This window comes from Scyliorhinus canicula, chromosome 6 (assembly GCF_902713615.1).
Source record: "Scyliorhinus canicula chromosome 6, sScyCan1.1, whole genome shotgun sequence".
Classification (NCBI taxonomy): domain Eukaryota; kingdom Metazoa; phylum Chordata; class Chondrichthyes; order Carcharhiniformes; family Scyliorhinidae; genus Scyliorhinus; species Scyliorhinus canicula.
The window spans coordinates 93096790-93113199 of record NC_052151.1 but is presented as its reverse complement, the minus strand read 5'-3'; the positions used below and the strand labels follow the sequence as shown (position 1 = coordinate 93113199).

Genomic DNA, 16410 nt, shown 5'->3' with positions numbered 1-16410 from the left:
AATAAATGGAGTTGTAATTGGGGTTAGTACAGTTAGGGGCATAGACACTGTTCTCTTTGACCAGGATCGAGAGTCCCGAAGGTTGTTTTGCCTACCTGGTGCTCCGGTTTGGAATATCTCATCTGGGCTGCAGAGGAACTTGGAGTAGGAGGGTAAAGATCCAGTTGTTGTGGTCCTCGTTGGTACCAACGACATAGGAGGGACAAGGATAGAGGTTCTGCTGAAGGAATATGAGCTGCTAGGGGCTAAATTCTGTCTACACCTCCAGCTGCCTTGGGAAAGCGGCAGCATAATCAAAGACCCCTCCCACCCGGTTTATTCACTCTTCCAACTTCTTCCATTGGGCAGGAGATACAAAAGCCTGAGAACACGCACTAAAAGACTCAAAAACAGCTTCTTCCCCACTGTTACCAGACTCCTAAATGACCCTCTTATGGGTGATCTGATCTCTTCACACATCTTCTCTACTGAGTAGTACTACACTCTTTATGCTTCACCTGATGCCTGTGTCTATGCATTTACATTGTGTATTTTATGTTTGCCCTATGTATTTTCTTTTCATGTACGGAATGATCTGTCTGGACTGTACGCAGAACAATACTTTTCCCTATACCTCGGTACACGTGACAATAAACAAATCCAACCTAATTAAAAAGCAGAACCAAAAAGGTAATAATCTCTGGATAACTACCCAAGCCACGAGCTAATTGGCAGAGGTTAATAAGAGTAAAGACGCAAATGCGTGGCTCAAAGGTTGCTGTGGGAGAAATGGTTTTGAATTCATGGGTCATTGGCACCACTGAGGAAGGAGGGAGCTGTTCTGATGGGATGGTCTCCATCTGAATCATGCTGGGACCAGAGTCCTGGTGAATTGCATAACAAGGGCTGTAGATAGTGCTTTGGGGGGGGGTGAATTGTATGGGAAATTAGAAAATCAATGTTAAAGGAGAAGGTGGGAGAGCAGGTTAATGATGAGAACATAGACATAGAATTTACAGTGTAGAAGGAGGCCATTCAGCCCATCGAGTCTGCACCGGCTCTTGGAAAGAGCACCCTACCCAAACCCATACCTCCACCCTATCCCCATAACCCAGTAACCCCACCTAACACTAAGGGCAATTTGGACAGTAAGGGCAATTTATCATGGCCAATCCACCTAACCTGCACATCTTTGGACTGTGGGAGGAAACCGGAGCACCCGGAGGAAACCCGCGCACACACGGGGAGGATGTGCAGACTCCGCACAGACAGGGACCCAAGCCGGAATCGAACCTGGGACCCTGGAGCTGTGAAGCGATTGTGCTATCCACAATGCTACCATGCTGCCCTTATGTTGTGGGCATAATATGTTGTGGGCATCACAGATCATGGCTGCAAGGGGATCAGGGCTGGGATCTAAATATCTAAGGATATGTGTTCGATCGAAAGGACAGGCAAATGGGCAGAGGGGGAAGGGTTACATTGTTAGCAAGGAATTAAGTTAAATCAATAGCAAGAAGTGATACAGGATCAGATGGTGTCAAATCTGTGTGGGTTAGAGTTGAAGAATCGCAACGGAATAAAAACCCTCATTGGAGTTATGTGTAGGCCCCATTGCGGTAGTCAGGATGCGTTGCAGAAAATAAATCGGGAGATAGAAAGGCAATATTACAATAATTATGGGGACTTTAATATACAGGTGGACTGGGAAAATCAGGTTGGTAGGAGATCCCAAGAAAAGAACTTGTGGAATGTCTCCAAGATTTCTTTGGAGCAGCTTATGGTAGAGTCCACTAGGGAATAGGCAATTCTGGATTTGGTGATGTGTAATGAGGCAGACTTGATTATGGAGCTTAAGGTGAAGAAATCCTTAAGGGCCAGTGGCCAAATGATAGAATTTACCCTGCAGCTTGAGAGGGAGAAGCTGGAAAACAATCTAACTGTTTTACAATTGAGTACAATGACATGAGGGGGGAGCTGGCCAGAGTTGTTTGGAGGGGGAGCCTGGCAGGAAAGACAGTGGAACAGCAATGGCAGGGGCTTTTGGGGGTTATTCGGGAGGCACAACAGAAATTCTTCCTGAGGAGGAGGAAACATGTTAAGGTGAGGACAAGACAACCATGACTGATAAGGGAAGTCAAGGACAGCATAAAAGCAAAAGGAAAAAGCACACAAGGTGGCAAGGGTTAGCGGGAAGCCAGAGGATTGGGAAGCCTTTAAAAGTGAGCAGAGGACAACTAAAAAAGCAGTAAGGGGGTGAAGATGAAATATGAGTGGAAGCTAGCTGGTAATATAAAAGATGATTTTTTTTTGGTCTATAAAAGGTAAGAGAGAGGCAAGAATGAACATTGGAGCACTGGAAAATGAGGCTGGAGAAGTAATAATAGGAAACAAAGAAATGGCAGAGGAATTGACTTTGCATCAGTCTTCGTGGAAGACACCAGTGGGATGTCAGAGCTCCAGGAGAATCAGGGGGCAGAGGTGAGTGCCATCACCAAGCATAAGGTTCTGAGGAAACTGAAAGGTCTGAAGATGGATAAATCACCCGGATCAGATAGACCACAGGGTTCTGAAGGTGAATGCTGAGGAGATTGCAGAGGCATTAGTGGTGATCCTTCAGGAATCACCTGGAGGCAGGGAAGGTCCTAGAGGACTGGAAAAAGGTAGTAGCTCCACCCGTTTAGGAAGGGAAGGAGGCAGAAGACGAGAATGTATAGGCCGGTTAGCCTGACTTCAATTGTTGGCAAGATTTGAGAGTCCATTATTTAGGATGAGATTGTGGTGTACTTGGAAGGTTACTTGGGGGTTATTCGGGAGGCACAACAGAAATTCTTCCCGAGGAGGAGGAAACATGTTAAGGCGAGGACAAGACAACCATGACTGATAAGGGAAGTCAAGGACAGCATAAAAGCAAAAGGAAAAAGCACACAAGGTGGCAAGGGTTAGCGGGAAGTCAGAGGATTGGGAAGCCTTTAAAAGTGAGCACGTAATGTGAGCATGATAAAATAGGACTGAGTCAGCACAGATTGGTGAAGAGGAGGTCATGCCTGACAAATCTGTTGAGAATACTTTGAAATGGTAATGAGGAAGTTGGACAAAGTACGTGATCTATTATGATTTCCAAAAGGCCTTTGACAAGGTGCCATACAGGAGGCTACAAAATAAGACAAGAGCCCATGGTGTTGGGGGCAAGGTACTGACATGGATAGAGGATTTCCTCATTGCAGGATGTGGTAGTGCAGTTAATGCTGAGTTAGGTATAACCGTGACTTGTTTGACAAGCTGCTCAGAATGTTAAACATGGTCACGTCAAAAGTTCCTACGGCGTAGTGCAATGCTTCACATTTTAAAAAGTTACTTATTTCCTGTTTATTGTTTAAGCTATAAAGGAAATATTTTAGAGCATATTAAAATTTTCTTCATGGTTGTTTGCATATTGAATGTTGCTGAGATGGGATTTTCCAAAAAATTATTATTGAATCACTGTTTGAAAGAAGACAATTAAAATAATACCATAATCTAGGCATATACGTTTAACTTGACCAAACTATCAATTGGACACACTTCCCCATGGCATGAGTGTCCCTTTGCTGCTGAAGGTTTGTTGTTGTTTCTCTTCCTGCACCTAGTGGTGCACAAGGCAGATTTTCGTCTGTTTCCATAGCTAGTTTTTCCTGCAATAGGTCGCTATCCTGTCGCTTATAGTTTGAAGAGTGCAACTACGCATCAAGCATGGTGGAGCAGGAGTTCCCACTCTTATCGCCTGCCATTGGTGTGTTGGAAGGATTTTGCAGGTTTGTACTTAACCTGTTGGCTGTGTTATGAACACACCTTTCTCAGCCATCAGGTCCTGGAGTGGGTCTCGAACCCGGAGTTCTGGCTCAGAGCAGAGGTGCTATCCACTGCACCACAAAACCACCTGCGCTGCTGAAGAGTAGTACAGACAAATTATGGATACAGTGATTATTTCTGTAAAGTCTGCTTTGTTTAAATTGGTCAAGTTCCTGAAGTGCTATGGAGAATTATACTCCTGAAAACAAGACTTGGGTACATCTGGTTCCATATTGTTTATAAGGGACATGGATGGAACCTTGTTTATATATTCTATGTATTTATTATGTGTATAAAATTAAACCCTTAAAGGCTATCCTTGTGCAAAATAAAAATGTGATCTTTACAATGCTCATAATGTTTTCAGCTGTTAACCATCTGCCTTTCATTTTGCTCTCCAGGCTCAGCTGCTGGACCTGAAATCAGAGCTGATCGGTACTCAGGCTGAGAAAGTCGTACTAGAGAAAGAAGTACATGATCAGCTCCTCCAGCTTCATGCAGTCCAACTGCAGCTGCATGCCAAAACGGGGCAGAATGTTGACTCCAACTCAATCAAGGCTAAGCTGGTATGTCCTAGCTAAAAGTTGAAATGAGCGACAAAGTTGCCAGTTTTAGTTTTGAATTAATGAGTATTGTTTCGTTGAACGTTATTTAGGATTAATTTGTTTCAAGATAAATAACTTCTTCAAATCAATTCTCTTGAACCTGACTAGTCACAGAATTAAATATTCTAAAGGACCAGAAAACATTTTTAACTGCTCCCAGAGACAGTGATTGTTTTGGAAGTCCAGTTCCCTGGTGGGTTTTTTCAGCTTCTGATATTTAATATTTCACTCTCATAATTGTCATTTTTTGAGCTTAGAAAATTAAGCCCTCCCTATGCTCTGGTGCTTGCACATAGTCAGTAAGAGACTGGTAAATAACGATAAAGATTTGAAAATCTGATATTCCTCTCTCGCTTACCTGCTTTCCCAGGTAACCTAGGGACATTGCAATCAATTGCTGTGCTATATTCTGCCAACTGAGAGGAGATAATACAGGACAAACCAAATGCTGAACCTAAGACATTTTTCACTGGCATAGTCCTATTTCATGCTGTGTACTTTACACCAAACCTTTGGAGTTTCAGAAAACTGTTTTTGTGGGATGACTAACTCCGCTGCATACTGAACCACTGATCTGCTGAATCTGATAATGAGACATTCCTTGGCTAAGAATCATAATGGGTCATTCTGAATTCAAATGCTTCTGCTTCGAAGCTATGCCACTTAGAAATTGTCATGATTTTCCACCCATTAAAATGAATGACATAAGATCAGATGTTGTCCCTATAATCCAAGTTGCTGTATCCTTGAGATGCCTGAATAGACTCTTGTGTAGAAATCCTGAGTAATTGGCCCCGTTAATGATCAAGGAGCATTCCATGGGCTTGGTGGTGGACAGAGATTTGTTCTGGAATTTCAGGTTCTCTGCATACTGTGGAGTTTTAACTCCACAATGTGTTCAGGCAGGTTTCCTGCCCTGAAACTGACCTGAATGGCAAGCTTGGCTCTCTGCCGAGCAGGGAATGCTCTGCCCTGAAACTGACCTGATTGGCAAGCTTGCTCTCTGCTGAGCAGGGAATGCTCTGGAGGGGACCACAGCCCCAGGAGCAGGTAGTGAGATTGCAGCTGTGTTGGCAGCTAACCTGGACGCGTATGCAACCATCGTCTCACATTTCAGCAGTAAGTGTGTCGAGGACTGTGTAGCAAAGAAGACAATATGGGTGTTCCCCAATCGGAAACCCTGGCTTAACTGAAGGGTTCATTCCCTGCTGAAGTCCCAGATGGAGGTGTTCAAGTCTGATGACCCTGACCTACATACGAAATCCAGGTACTACATACGTAAAGCCAACAGGGACACCAAAAGAAAATACCCGACCAAATTAGAGTCCCAGGCCAATGACATAAACCCATGTCTATGGCGGGCTTAAACAAGATTACGGGCTACAAAGCAAGGCCAGGCAGAATCTCAGATGCTGGCGCATCTCTCCCCGATGAACTGACCGAGTTCTATGCCCGCTTTGAACAGTTAGCCATACATCTGTGCCACCCACCCTAACCGCCATGGACACAGCCATACCCACAATTACTGCCTCAGAGGTAAGAGCTGCCTTCTTGAAAAGTGAACCAGTGGAAAGCGATGGGCCTGACGGAATCCTTGACTAAGCACCCAAATCCTGCGCTGACCAGCTACCGAGCATATTTGCAGACATTTTCAACACCTCACTTTGCAGCTCCGAGGTCCCCACTTCCCTTAAGAAGACCACCATAATACCAGTACCGAAGAAGAAGGTAGCATGCCTCAACGACTACCGACCAGTGGCCCTGACGTCTGTTATCATGAAATGCTTCGAACGGCTAGTCATGAGACGGATCAATGCCAGCCTCCCAGACGGTCTCGATCCATTGTAGTTCGCCTGTCGCCGCAACTGGTCCACAGCAGATGCTATCTCCCTGGCCCTACAATCAACACTCGAACACCTCGACAACAAGGACAGCTACGTCAGACTGCTGTTCATAGACTACAGCTCCTCCTTCAATGCCATTATCCTGACAAGACTAATAACCAAACTCTGCAATCTTTATCCCTCCGTGTGCAGCTGGGTCCTTGACTTCCTCACCAACAGACTACAATCTGTCAGGGTAAGTAACAGCACCTCCTCCACAATGGTCCTCAACACTGGGGCCCTGCAAGGATGTGTGCTCAGTCCCCTCCTATACTTGCTATACACACACCACTGTGTGGCAAGATTTAACTCCAATTCGATCTATACGTTTGCAGAATGATACAACTGTGCTGGGTCGTATCTCAAACAACAACGAGTCAGACTACAGAAAGGAGATAGATAACTTGGTTGCATGGTGTACCGAAAACAACCTCTCTCTAAATGTCAGCAAAACCAAGGAACTGATCATCGACTTCAAGAAGCGTAGTATGACGTACACTCCAGTCTACATCAATAGCTCTGAAGTGGAGATGGTCGATAGCTTTAAATTCCTGGGGGTCACCAACAGTCTGTCATGGTCCACTCACGTTGAAGCAACAGTCCAGAAAGCCCAACAACGTCTCTACTTCCTACGGAAGCTAAAGAAATTTGGCATGTCTATATCGACTTTCTCAAACTTCTACAGATGTGCCACGTAGAGCATCCTATCCGGCTGCATCACAGCCTGGTATGGCACTGCTCGGCCCAAGATCGCAAGAAACTGCAGAATGTGGTGAACTCAGCCCAACGCATCACACAAGCTTACCACCCTCCCATTGATTCAGTCTACATCTCCCACTACCTCAGGAAGGTAGACAGCATTGTCAGAGACCCCTCCCACCTAGGCTTTGCCCTCTTCCAGACCCTTCCATCAGGCAGAAGATGCAGAAGTCTGAAGACCCGCACATCCAGACTTCTTCCCCGCAGCTACTAGACTCATCAACGACTCTCCCTTGGACTGATCTGGTACCTGTAAGACACTATTCATGACGCTCGATGCTGCTCTTGCTCATGTCGTATCTGCTTTGTTTGGCCCTTGTTCCGTACTGTAACCAATTATTTGTCGTTTATTCTTTTCGTCTACTGTGTACATACTGTGCAGAAAAATACTTTTCACTGTACCCTACATGTAACAATCAATCAATCAACATTTGTGGGGGTCTAGACCAAGGGCAGATGGTTACCAATACCTAATTGGAAAAGTCACAAAATCACACAGTGCAGAAGAGTCTCCACTGACATGTGAAAAACACCTCACCTACCTACCTAATCCCATTTAGCAGCATTTGACCCATAGCCTTGAATGTTATGACATGCCAAGTGCTCATCCAGGTACTTTTAAAAGGGTGTGATCAACCCTCCCATGTACTGTCACCACCGTTTGGGTAAAATAGTTCCCCCTTATTACGCACCCCACCTCCCAAAACCTTCTACCCCTCACATTCAGCTTGAACTTGTGTCCCCTTGTGACCAACCCTTCAACTAAGGGGAACAGCTTCTCCCTATCCACCCTGTCCGTGCTATTTCTAATCTTGTACACCTCGATCAGTTTTCCCCCATTCTTCTCTGCTCCAGTGAAAACAACCCAAGCCTATTCCAACCTCTCTTTATAACAAATGTTCCATCCCAGGCAACATCCTGGTGAATCTCCTCTACCCCTCCAGTGCAATTGCATTCTTCCGATAATGTGGAGACAAATTTTGCAAAGTACTCCAGCTGTGGCCTCACCAAAGTTCTGTACAACTCCAACATGACCACCTTGCTTTTGCAATCTATGTTTCGATTGATAAAGGCAGGTGTCCCATTTGCATTTTTTACTATCCTATTAACCTGGCCTTCTGCCTTCAAGAGATCTAATCACCAAGGTCCCTTTGTTCCTCAGAACTTCCAAGTGGCTGGTTTAGCACAGAGCAAAATAGCTGGCTTTTAAAGCAGACCAAGGCAAGCCAGCAGCACGGGTTCAATTCCCGTACCAGTCTCCCCGAACAGGCGCCGAAATGTGGCGACTCGGGGCTTTTCACAGTAACTTCATTTGAAGCCTACTTGTGATAATAAGCGATTTTCATTTCAAGTGTCATGCCATTCATTGAATACTTCCTTGTTAAATTACTGCTTTCGAAGTGTATCACCTCACACTTTGGGTTAAATTACATCTGCCACTTAACCACCTATTTGACCATCCCACCTACATCTACCTGTAACCCAAGACACTCAACCTCACTGTTATCTACCTGGTGAATCTTTGTGTTATCCGCAAACTTATTGATCCTACCCCTCACATAGTCATCTATGTTAAGTGACAAATAATAAGGGACCCAGCACAGATCCTTATGGTGTTCCACTGGACCCTGGCTTCCAGTCACGAAAACACCTTGTGTCATCACCCTCTATCTCCTCCAACTAAGCCAATTTTGAATCCACCTTATCAAATTACCCTGTATCCCATGTGCATTTGCCTTCTTTATAAGTCTCCCATGTGGGACCTTGTCAAAGGCTTTGTTGAAATCCGTATAAACTACACTTCCTCAAAAAGTACAATCAAATTTGTTAGCCATGTCCTCCTTCTGACAAAGCCATGCTGGCTATCCCTGATCAAACCTTGTCTCCTCCAAGTATAGATGGATTCTCATCTATACTTGGAGAATTCAGAATTTTCTCCAATAGTTTCCCTACCACTGATGTAATACTCACTGGTCTGTAGTTCCCTGGCTTATCCCTGCAACCCTTCTTAAATAGTAGAACCACATTTGCTGTTCTCTAGTCTTCCCCATGGCCAGAGAGAAATAAAAAATTAGCGTCAGAGCCCCTGCCATCTCCTCTCTGGCCTCCCACTGGAGCCTGGGTTTGGTGGTGGAATGGCTCTGATGGTAAACTTGATAGGCTGGCAGAAAACGCTCTTGCTCCACCAGGCACAGACTCCACTGTAATGACATTTATTTTTTCCAGGTAGCTGTCTTCATTTTCCTTCATCTGCCGTGTTTCCCAAGGACTGATAGAAAGGGCAAATAGTATTTAAACAGCCAACTTGCTACCTGGTAGTGGGTGGTGTCCTATCCCCGTTTTGCATTTATGAGGTGGACTACAATTTTGTTGTTTTTCAGGCTTTCTCTGAGCAGCACTCTGTGCACATAACTTTCAAAAGCAGTACTGTGCAACTTTTTTCACTTTACTTTGCCCATAAGTGCATTTTATTTTGGATATAGATATTGTTTCAATGTGGTGTTGCTTTGTTCACTGAAGGAACTATTCAGTGGAATCATACAGCTATTATTATTGGAATCTTAGCCCTGTTCTGCTTTTAGAACAAAATTCACTGATCTCTTTTGAATGTATTTAGACGTCTGCTATCTTCCTAACTCCTTTCTCTTTCCTGTCCCAAGTCTATCCTTTCATTGGATGAGATGGTAAGTGTGTTTTTTTTTGTGGATTCACTGACAACTATCACTGCCTTCTATCAGTCTTACTCTCTCATTATAAGTTATATATGTATATTGTTGTACTGAAACACTGGGTTGACTATTGGCGGAGAGCACATTACTAATGTGTCCTTTCATAAATGTCAAACTTTGATTATTTTTACTGCTGAGCACAACAATGCTAGATTAAAGCAAGTTTTAAAAATAGTTTGGAAAACCTAAGAAAATTGACCATTTCTGTCAGATTAATGTTTTTAATAAAAGTGCAAGCTTTACACATTTTTACAGAAGGTTTTAATCTAGATACAACCGATCAGTTTAAAAAAAAAAGGAAATCTGCATTTCAAAGTAATGTTGGCATCAAGAAAAAATCACTGCCCATTTCTTAGTTTGCGCCATTTCTCAGAAAAAGGTAATCTTTATAAATGCTTCTCAGTGCAATGAGTAACCTTTGTCGTTTGAGCTGCATATGATGGTCATAACAACCACTAGACTTAGATTATGTGATGCATACAATAATTATGTGAGGTTAATTATGTATTCTTCCAATTCCTGCATGTTTGCTATTAGTCCATACATGTTCTTTCACAGCCTAAGGATTATAAAGCAAGATGGCAAGATGGAGTACATTTTATTGTTTATGTTTTCGTGTTACTAACTTCTATTTTCAAGTTTGAAGCTGTGCTTTCCCGATTGGTATTGCAGTCTCGAAAAATAGCATTTTTCTTCTCGTTTGAGTCAGTTTGTTGGAGACTTGGGCTGTCTTATCACATTTGAGCCAAAGTCACTCTAATCCTTCTTTAGATTTTGACTTTGATTTTGTTAAGTGCAGAGGCATCACAATTTTGGCAATGCTTGTGACTGCTAAGGACACTCTATGTTTTAAGAGAAAATGCTGGAAAATCTCAGCCGGTCTGGCAGCATCTGTAGGGAGAGAAAAGAGCTAATGTTTCGAGTCCAGATTACCCTTTGCCAAAGGTCATCTGGACTCGAAACGTTTGCTCTTTTCTCTCCCTACAGATGCTGCCAGACCTGCTGAGATTTTCCAGCATTTTCTCTTTGGTTTCAGATTCTAGCATCCGCAGTAATTTGCTTTTATACAATGTTCTAATTAGGCCAATTACCTGTGTTGGTAACTAATGTCTATATTTCTCTGGAAAGGAGAAAGAATTAGAATCCAATAAAAAAGAAAAAGTGAAGGAAGCAAAGCTAGAAGCTGATGTCAAACTGCTCAGAAAGGAGAATGAAGCCTTGCGTCGTCATATAGCAGTTCTACAAGCTGAGGTATATGGTGCAAGGTTGGCTGCTAAATACCTGGATAAGGAGCTGGCGGGCAGGTGAGGGGTCACTCTTGATGACTGTTAATTTGCAACAGAAAGCAAGGCTGAGATTTTCTGATCTGTTTTTAAATTTCTCTATGTTAACTAATTAAGCAAATAAAGCAATTTGACTTCTATTTTCATTTTAAGCTGCAAAGGTGTTATACAATAGCATTCTAAAGGGTTAAACGGAATTAAATTGTCACAATTTGAACTGAAAAGTGGAATGCATATACTTTTTCAATGACAAACAATGTATGTTTTATATATAGAGTGTGACACTGCCACACTGCATGAAAAGCTGCTCGCCCTGGCGCAGCATGGCCGATAGAAGCTTGGAGACCCATCTCTTGGGATCTACCCAGCTCGCAACACCTTGCAAGATCTAACGCACAAAATGGTGCTATGTGTGGCCCCAGCCGCACGTTCCTACTGAGGCCCTCTAACCAGGATGCCATTTTATAGCGTTGTATTTATCGGCGCTACATACGCCAGAAAATACGCAAATATACGCAATCACATTGGGACTTTGTTCAACATGAGAAATGTAAATAGAAAATGTTTTACAACTCACAACAATGTTCAGCATTTAAAGGTGAAATGCTCACACCTGAAATACCTGCCTGTCTTGAGCTCTCACAAATATTCACATTGCATTTTCAGCATTTTCTGTTTTGATTTCATGGTACATTTGATGTTCCCATTAAGATGGAACGTAGTTTTAACTCGGCAAGGCATTTGTTCGGCAAGCAAGCAATCTTGCTTTTGTTGACGCATTTAAGGGCAAATACATAAATCTTTCTTTGTTTTTAATGTATTTTATTACAAAAATGTATCAAAACAGGTTACAATACATAAACACCTTGGGAAACATACTTCTGAGCAATCGACTACTGTCTGTACATATTTTTACCCTTTCTCACCCTGACATCAATCTTTCTAATATTTTGTGTAGAGTGCAACAAATCCAACTTTTGGGTCGAGATATGAAAGGACCTGCTCATGACAAACTCTGGAACCAACTAGAAGCAGAAATACATCTTCACAGACATAAAACTGTTATTAGGGCATGTCGAGGGCGCAATGACCCTAAACGGCCCCTGCCCATACCACCTGGGCATGTAAGTAAAATTTAAATTTTCAGACTTCCAATAAAAGATAATATTTATTTGTGTGTTAGTTTAAAACTTTCCAAAGAATGAAAATCCTCTAGAGCTGTGTAATTGGGGGATTTATGCATGGAGGCAAAGGGCATGACTTAGGTACTAAATTATTACTTTACAACTATCTTTACCAAGGAAGGAGATGCTGCTAAAGTCACAGTTAAAGAGGAGGTAGTTCAGTCACTTGGTGGGCTACAAATTGCTGAAGAGGAGATATCCTAAAGACTGAATTAATTTAAAGTTGATATATCAACAGGACTAGATTAAGCTGCATTGGAGGATACTGAATGAAGTAAGGGTGGAAATTACGGAGGCACTGGCCATACTTTTCTAATTCTCCTTCAATACAGGGTGATGCAGTGCATTGGAGAATTCCAACTGTTGCACCCTTTTTGAACAGGGAGTAAGGAGAAGCCCAGCCACTACATGCCAGTTAGCTTAACCTCAGTAGTTGGAAAGTTTTTCGATAATCAATAATTATCTAATTGATAATTTGGGAGCAGGCTCGAAGGGCCAAAAGGCCTCCACCTGCTGCTGTCTTCTATGTATAAACGATAATCTGAGGGAGGAAAAAATCTTGAGTCACTTGGACAAATGTGGATTAATTAAGGAAAGCAAGTTTAGGTAAAATCCTGCTTAACTAATTTAGTTTGATGAAGCAACAAAGAGAATTGATGACGGTAATGTGTTGGTTGTGGTATACATGGATTTCGAAAAGGCATTTGATAAAATGCAACCTTATAGGCCTGTCAGCAAAACTGAAGCCATGGGGTAAAAGGGACAGTGGCAGTATTGGTGTGAAGTTGGCTGAGTGGTGAATGTTTGGCTTTCTGACTAGAGGCGAGTGTATGGTGGGGATTCCCAAGAATTGGCATCAGGACCACTGTTTTCCTGATCAAAATAATGAGCTAGATTTGGGGGACAATTTCAACATTTGCAGATGATCATAAAACTTTAAAGCTTAGTGAACTGTGAAGATAGTTTCAGACTTTGAGCCAATACCAACATCCTTGTAGAATGGGCAGGAACATGTCAGATTAAATTTAATTCAGTGAAGGGATAAATTTTAGTGATCAGAATGAAAAAAGCAATACAACATAAAGGATATAACTCTAAAGGATCACAGGAACTAAGGGATATTTGTGCCCAAATCATTTGATAGTGCTAGGATGTGTTGAGAAAGTAGTTAATAAAGCATACATGATCTTGGACTTTATAAATAGACATAGAATACAAAAGCAAGGAAGTTATGGTATGTACGAACAAATGAACACATAAATTAGGAGCAGGATCGTCCACTCTGCCCCTCCAGCCTGCTCTGCCATTCTGTTTGATCATGGCTGATCTAATTGTAACTCAACTCCACGTTCCTGCCTACCCCTGATAACCTTTCACCCCTTGCTTATCAAGCTGTATCTTTAAGGAGGCAGCACGGTGGAGCAGTGGTTAGCACTGCTGCCTCATGGCGCCGAGGTCCCAGGTTCGATCCCGACCCTGAGTCACTGTCCATGTGGAGTTTGCACATTCTCCCCGTGTTTGCATAGGTTTCGCCCCACAACCCAAAGATCTGCAGGGTAAGTGGATTGGCCACGCTAAATTTCCCCTTAATTAGAAAATGAATTGGGTACTTTGGAAACAGTGACCACAATTCGGTGACCTTTATGTTAGTGATGGAAAGGGATAAGTATACCCCGCAGGGCATGAGTTATAGCTGGGGGAAGGGCAATTATGATGCCATTAGACATGACTTAGGATATGTAGGTTGGAGAAGTAGGCTGCAAGGGTTGGGCACACTGGATATGTGGAGCTTGTTCAAGGAACAGCTATTGCATGTTCTTGATAAGTACGTAACAGTCAGGCAGGGAGGAAGGGGTCGAGCGAGGAAACCGTGGTTTACCAAAGAAGTGGAATCTCTTGTTAAGAGGAAGAAGGAGGCCTATGTGAAGATGAGGCGTGAAGTTTCAGTTGGGGCGCTTGATAGTTACAAGGAAGCGAGGAAGGATCTAAAGAGAGAGCTGAGATGAGCAAGGAGGGGACATGAGAAGTCTTTGGCAGGTAGGATCAAGGAAAACCCAAAAGCTTTCTATAGGTATGTCAGGAATAAAAGAATGACTAGGGTAAGAGTAGGGCCAGTCAAGGACAGTGGTGGGAAGTTGTGTGTGGAGGCTGAAGAGATAAGCGAGATACTAAATGAATACTTTTCATCAGTATTCACTCAAGAAAAAGATAATATTGTGGAGGAGAATGCTGAGACCCAGGCTCTTAGAATAGATGGCATTGAGGTGCGTAGTGTTGGCAATTCTGGACAAGGTGAAAATAGATAAGTCCCCGGGGCCTGATGGGATTTATCCTAGGATTCTCTGGGAAGCCAGGGAAGAGATTGCTGAGCCTTTGGCGTTGATTTTTAGGTCATCATTGGCTACAGGAATAGTGCCAGAGGACTGGAGGATAGCAAATGTGGTCCCTTTGTTTAAGAAGGGGAGTAGAGATAACCCCGGTAACTATAGGCCGGTGAGCCTAACGTCTGTGGTGGGTAAAGTCTTGGAGAGGATTATAAAAGATACGATTTATAATCATCTAGATAGGAATAATATGATTAGGGATAGTCAGCATGGTTTTGTGAAGGGTAGGTCATGCCTCACAAACCTTATCGAGTTCTTTGAGAAGGTGACTGAACAGGTAGACGAGGGTAGAGCAGTTGATGTGGTGTATATGGATTTCAGTAAAGCGTTTGATAAAGTTCCCCACGGTCGGCTATTGCAGAAAATACGGAGGCTGGGGATTGAGGGTGATTTAGAGATGTGGATCAGAAATTGGCTAGTTGAAAGAAGACAGAGAATGGTAGTTGATGGGAAATGTTCAGAATGGAGTTCAGTTACGAGTGGCGTACCACAAGGATCTGTTCTGGGGCCGTTGCTGTTTGTCATTTTTATAAATGACCTAGAGGAGGGCGCAGAAGGATGGGTGAGTAAATTTGCAGACGACACTAAAGTCGGTGGAGTTGTAGACAGTGCGGAAGGATGTTGCAGGTTACAGAGGGACATAGATAAGCTGCAGAGCTGGGCTGAGAGGTGGCAAATGGAGTTTAATGTGGAGAAGTGTGAGGTGATTCACTTTGTCTGAAGGTGGATATATCACCTGGACCGGATGGACTACACCCCAGGGTTCTAAAGTAAATAGCTGTGGAAATTGTGGAGGCATTGGTGGTGAAATTTCAGAAATCACTGGAGGCAGGAAGAGGACTGGAAAGTGGTTAATGTATTACCACTGTTTAAGAAGGGATGGAGGCAGAAGATAGGAAATTATAGGTCGGTCATTGGTAAGATTTTAGAGTACATTATTAAAGATGAGATCACAGAGTACTTGGACAGTGACCCAAGCCAGGAATCGTACCTGGGACCCTGGCACTGTTAAACAACAATGCTAACCACTGTGCTACCGTGCCGCCCACGATCTTTAAGACAGAGATAGATAGGATCATGATTAATAAGGGGATCAGGCCTTATGGGGAGAAGGCAGGAGAATGGAGATGAGAAAAATATCAGCCGAATGGCTTAATTCTGCTCCTATGTCTTCTGGTCTTATAGGAAAAACATTTTAAGCAGTGAGTGAGCATGGTTTGGAATGCAATGCCTGAGAGTTTGGTGGAAGCAGATTCAAGCAGTCTTTCAAAAGAGAATTGGATAATTATCTGAAAAAACATAAACAATGCAGGGCTTTGGATAAAGGATGGTGAGTGGGACTAGCTGAGTAGCTCTTACAAATAGTCAACGTGGAAACTGTGAACAAAATGACGTCTTGTGCAGTGTAACCAATGTGGAAACTGTGAACTAAATGACATCTTGTGCAGTGTAACCATACTATAATTTTATGAATTAGGACCTCAAAGCCAAACATTGAAGCAACTCCCCATGCTAATGTGGTACTCCAGTTTTTGGACTTGCATATGCCCCTAGACATCTCAAATGGTACTGCACATTTGGGCTGTTTATCTGTGACTACATTTGTCTTTTCATTACGTATTTGCTGTCAGCTACTGATTTTAGGAACTTCATATTAGTGCCAAGACTGTATAATCTTGATTGTTAGTTTGCCTGTACAGCTCTTATTTAACTTTCATAAGAGCCCTCAAAGCCAACCAAAAAGCTTAAATTTTGGAACATGATAAGCCCATT

The 16410-nt window shown here is 43.0% G+C and overlaps 1 protein-coding gene across 2 annotated transcripts in view; it reads left to right on the top strand.

Annotated features, from left to right (window-relative positions):
- Positions 1–16410, top strand: part of gopc (golgi-associated PDZ and coiled-coil motif containing) — a 75621-nt gene that overhangs the window by 31777 nt on the left and 27434 nt on the right. The window contains exons 2-5 of one of the 2 annotated variants that reach the window (XM_038799671.1): positions 4212–4376; positions 9718–9741; positions 10915–11090; positions 12028–12193. In XM_038799671.1, coding sequence (XP_038655599.1) covers positions 4212–4376; positions 9718–9741; positions 10915–11090; positions 12028–12193 — 531 coding nt within the window. The remainder of the gene's footprint in view (positions 1–4211; positions 4377–9717; positions 9742–10914; positions 11091–12027; positions 12194–16410) is intronic. The other variant, XM_038799672.1, reaches the window with a different exon arrangement.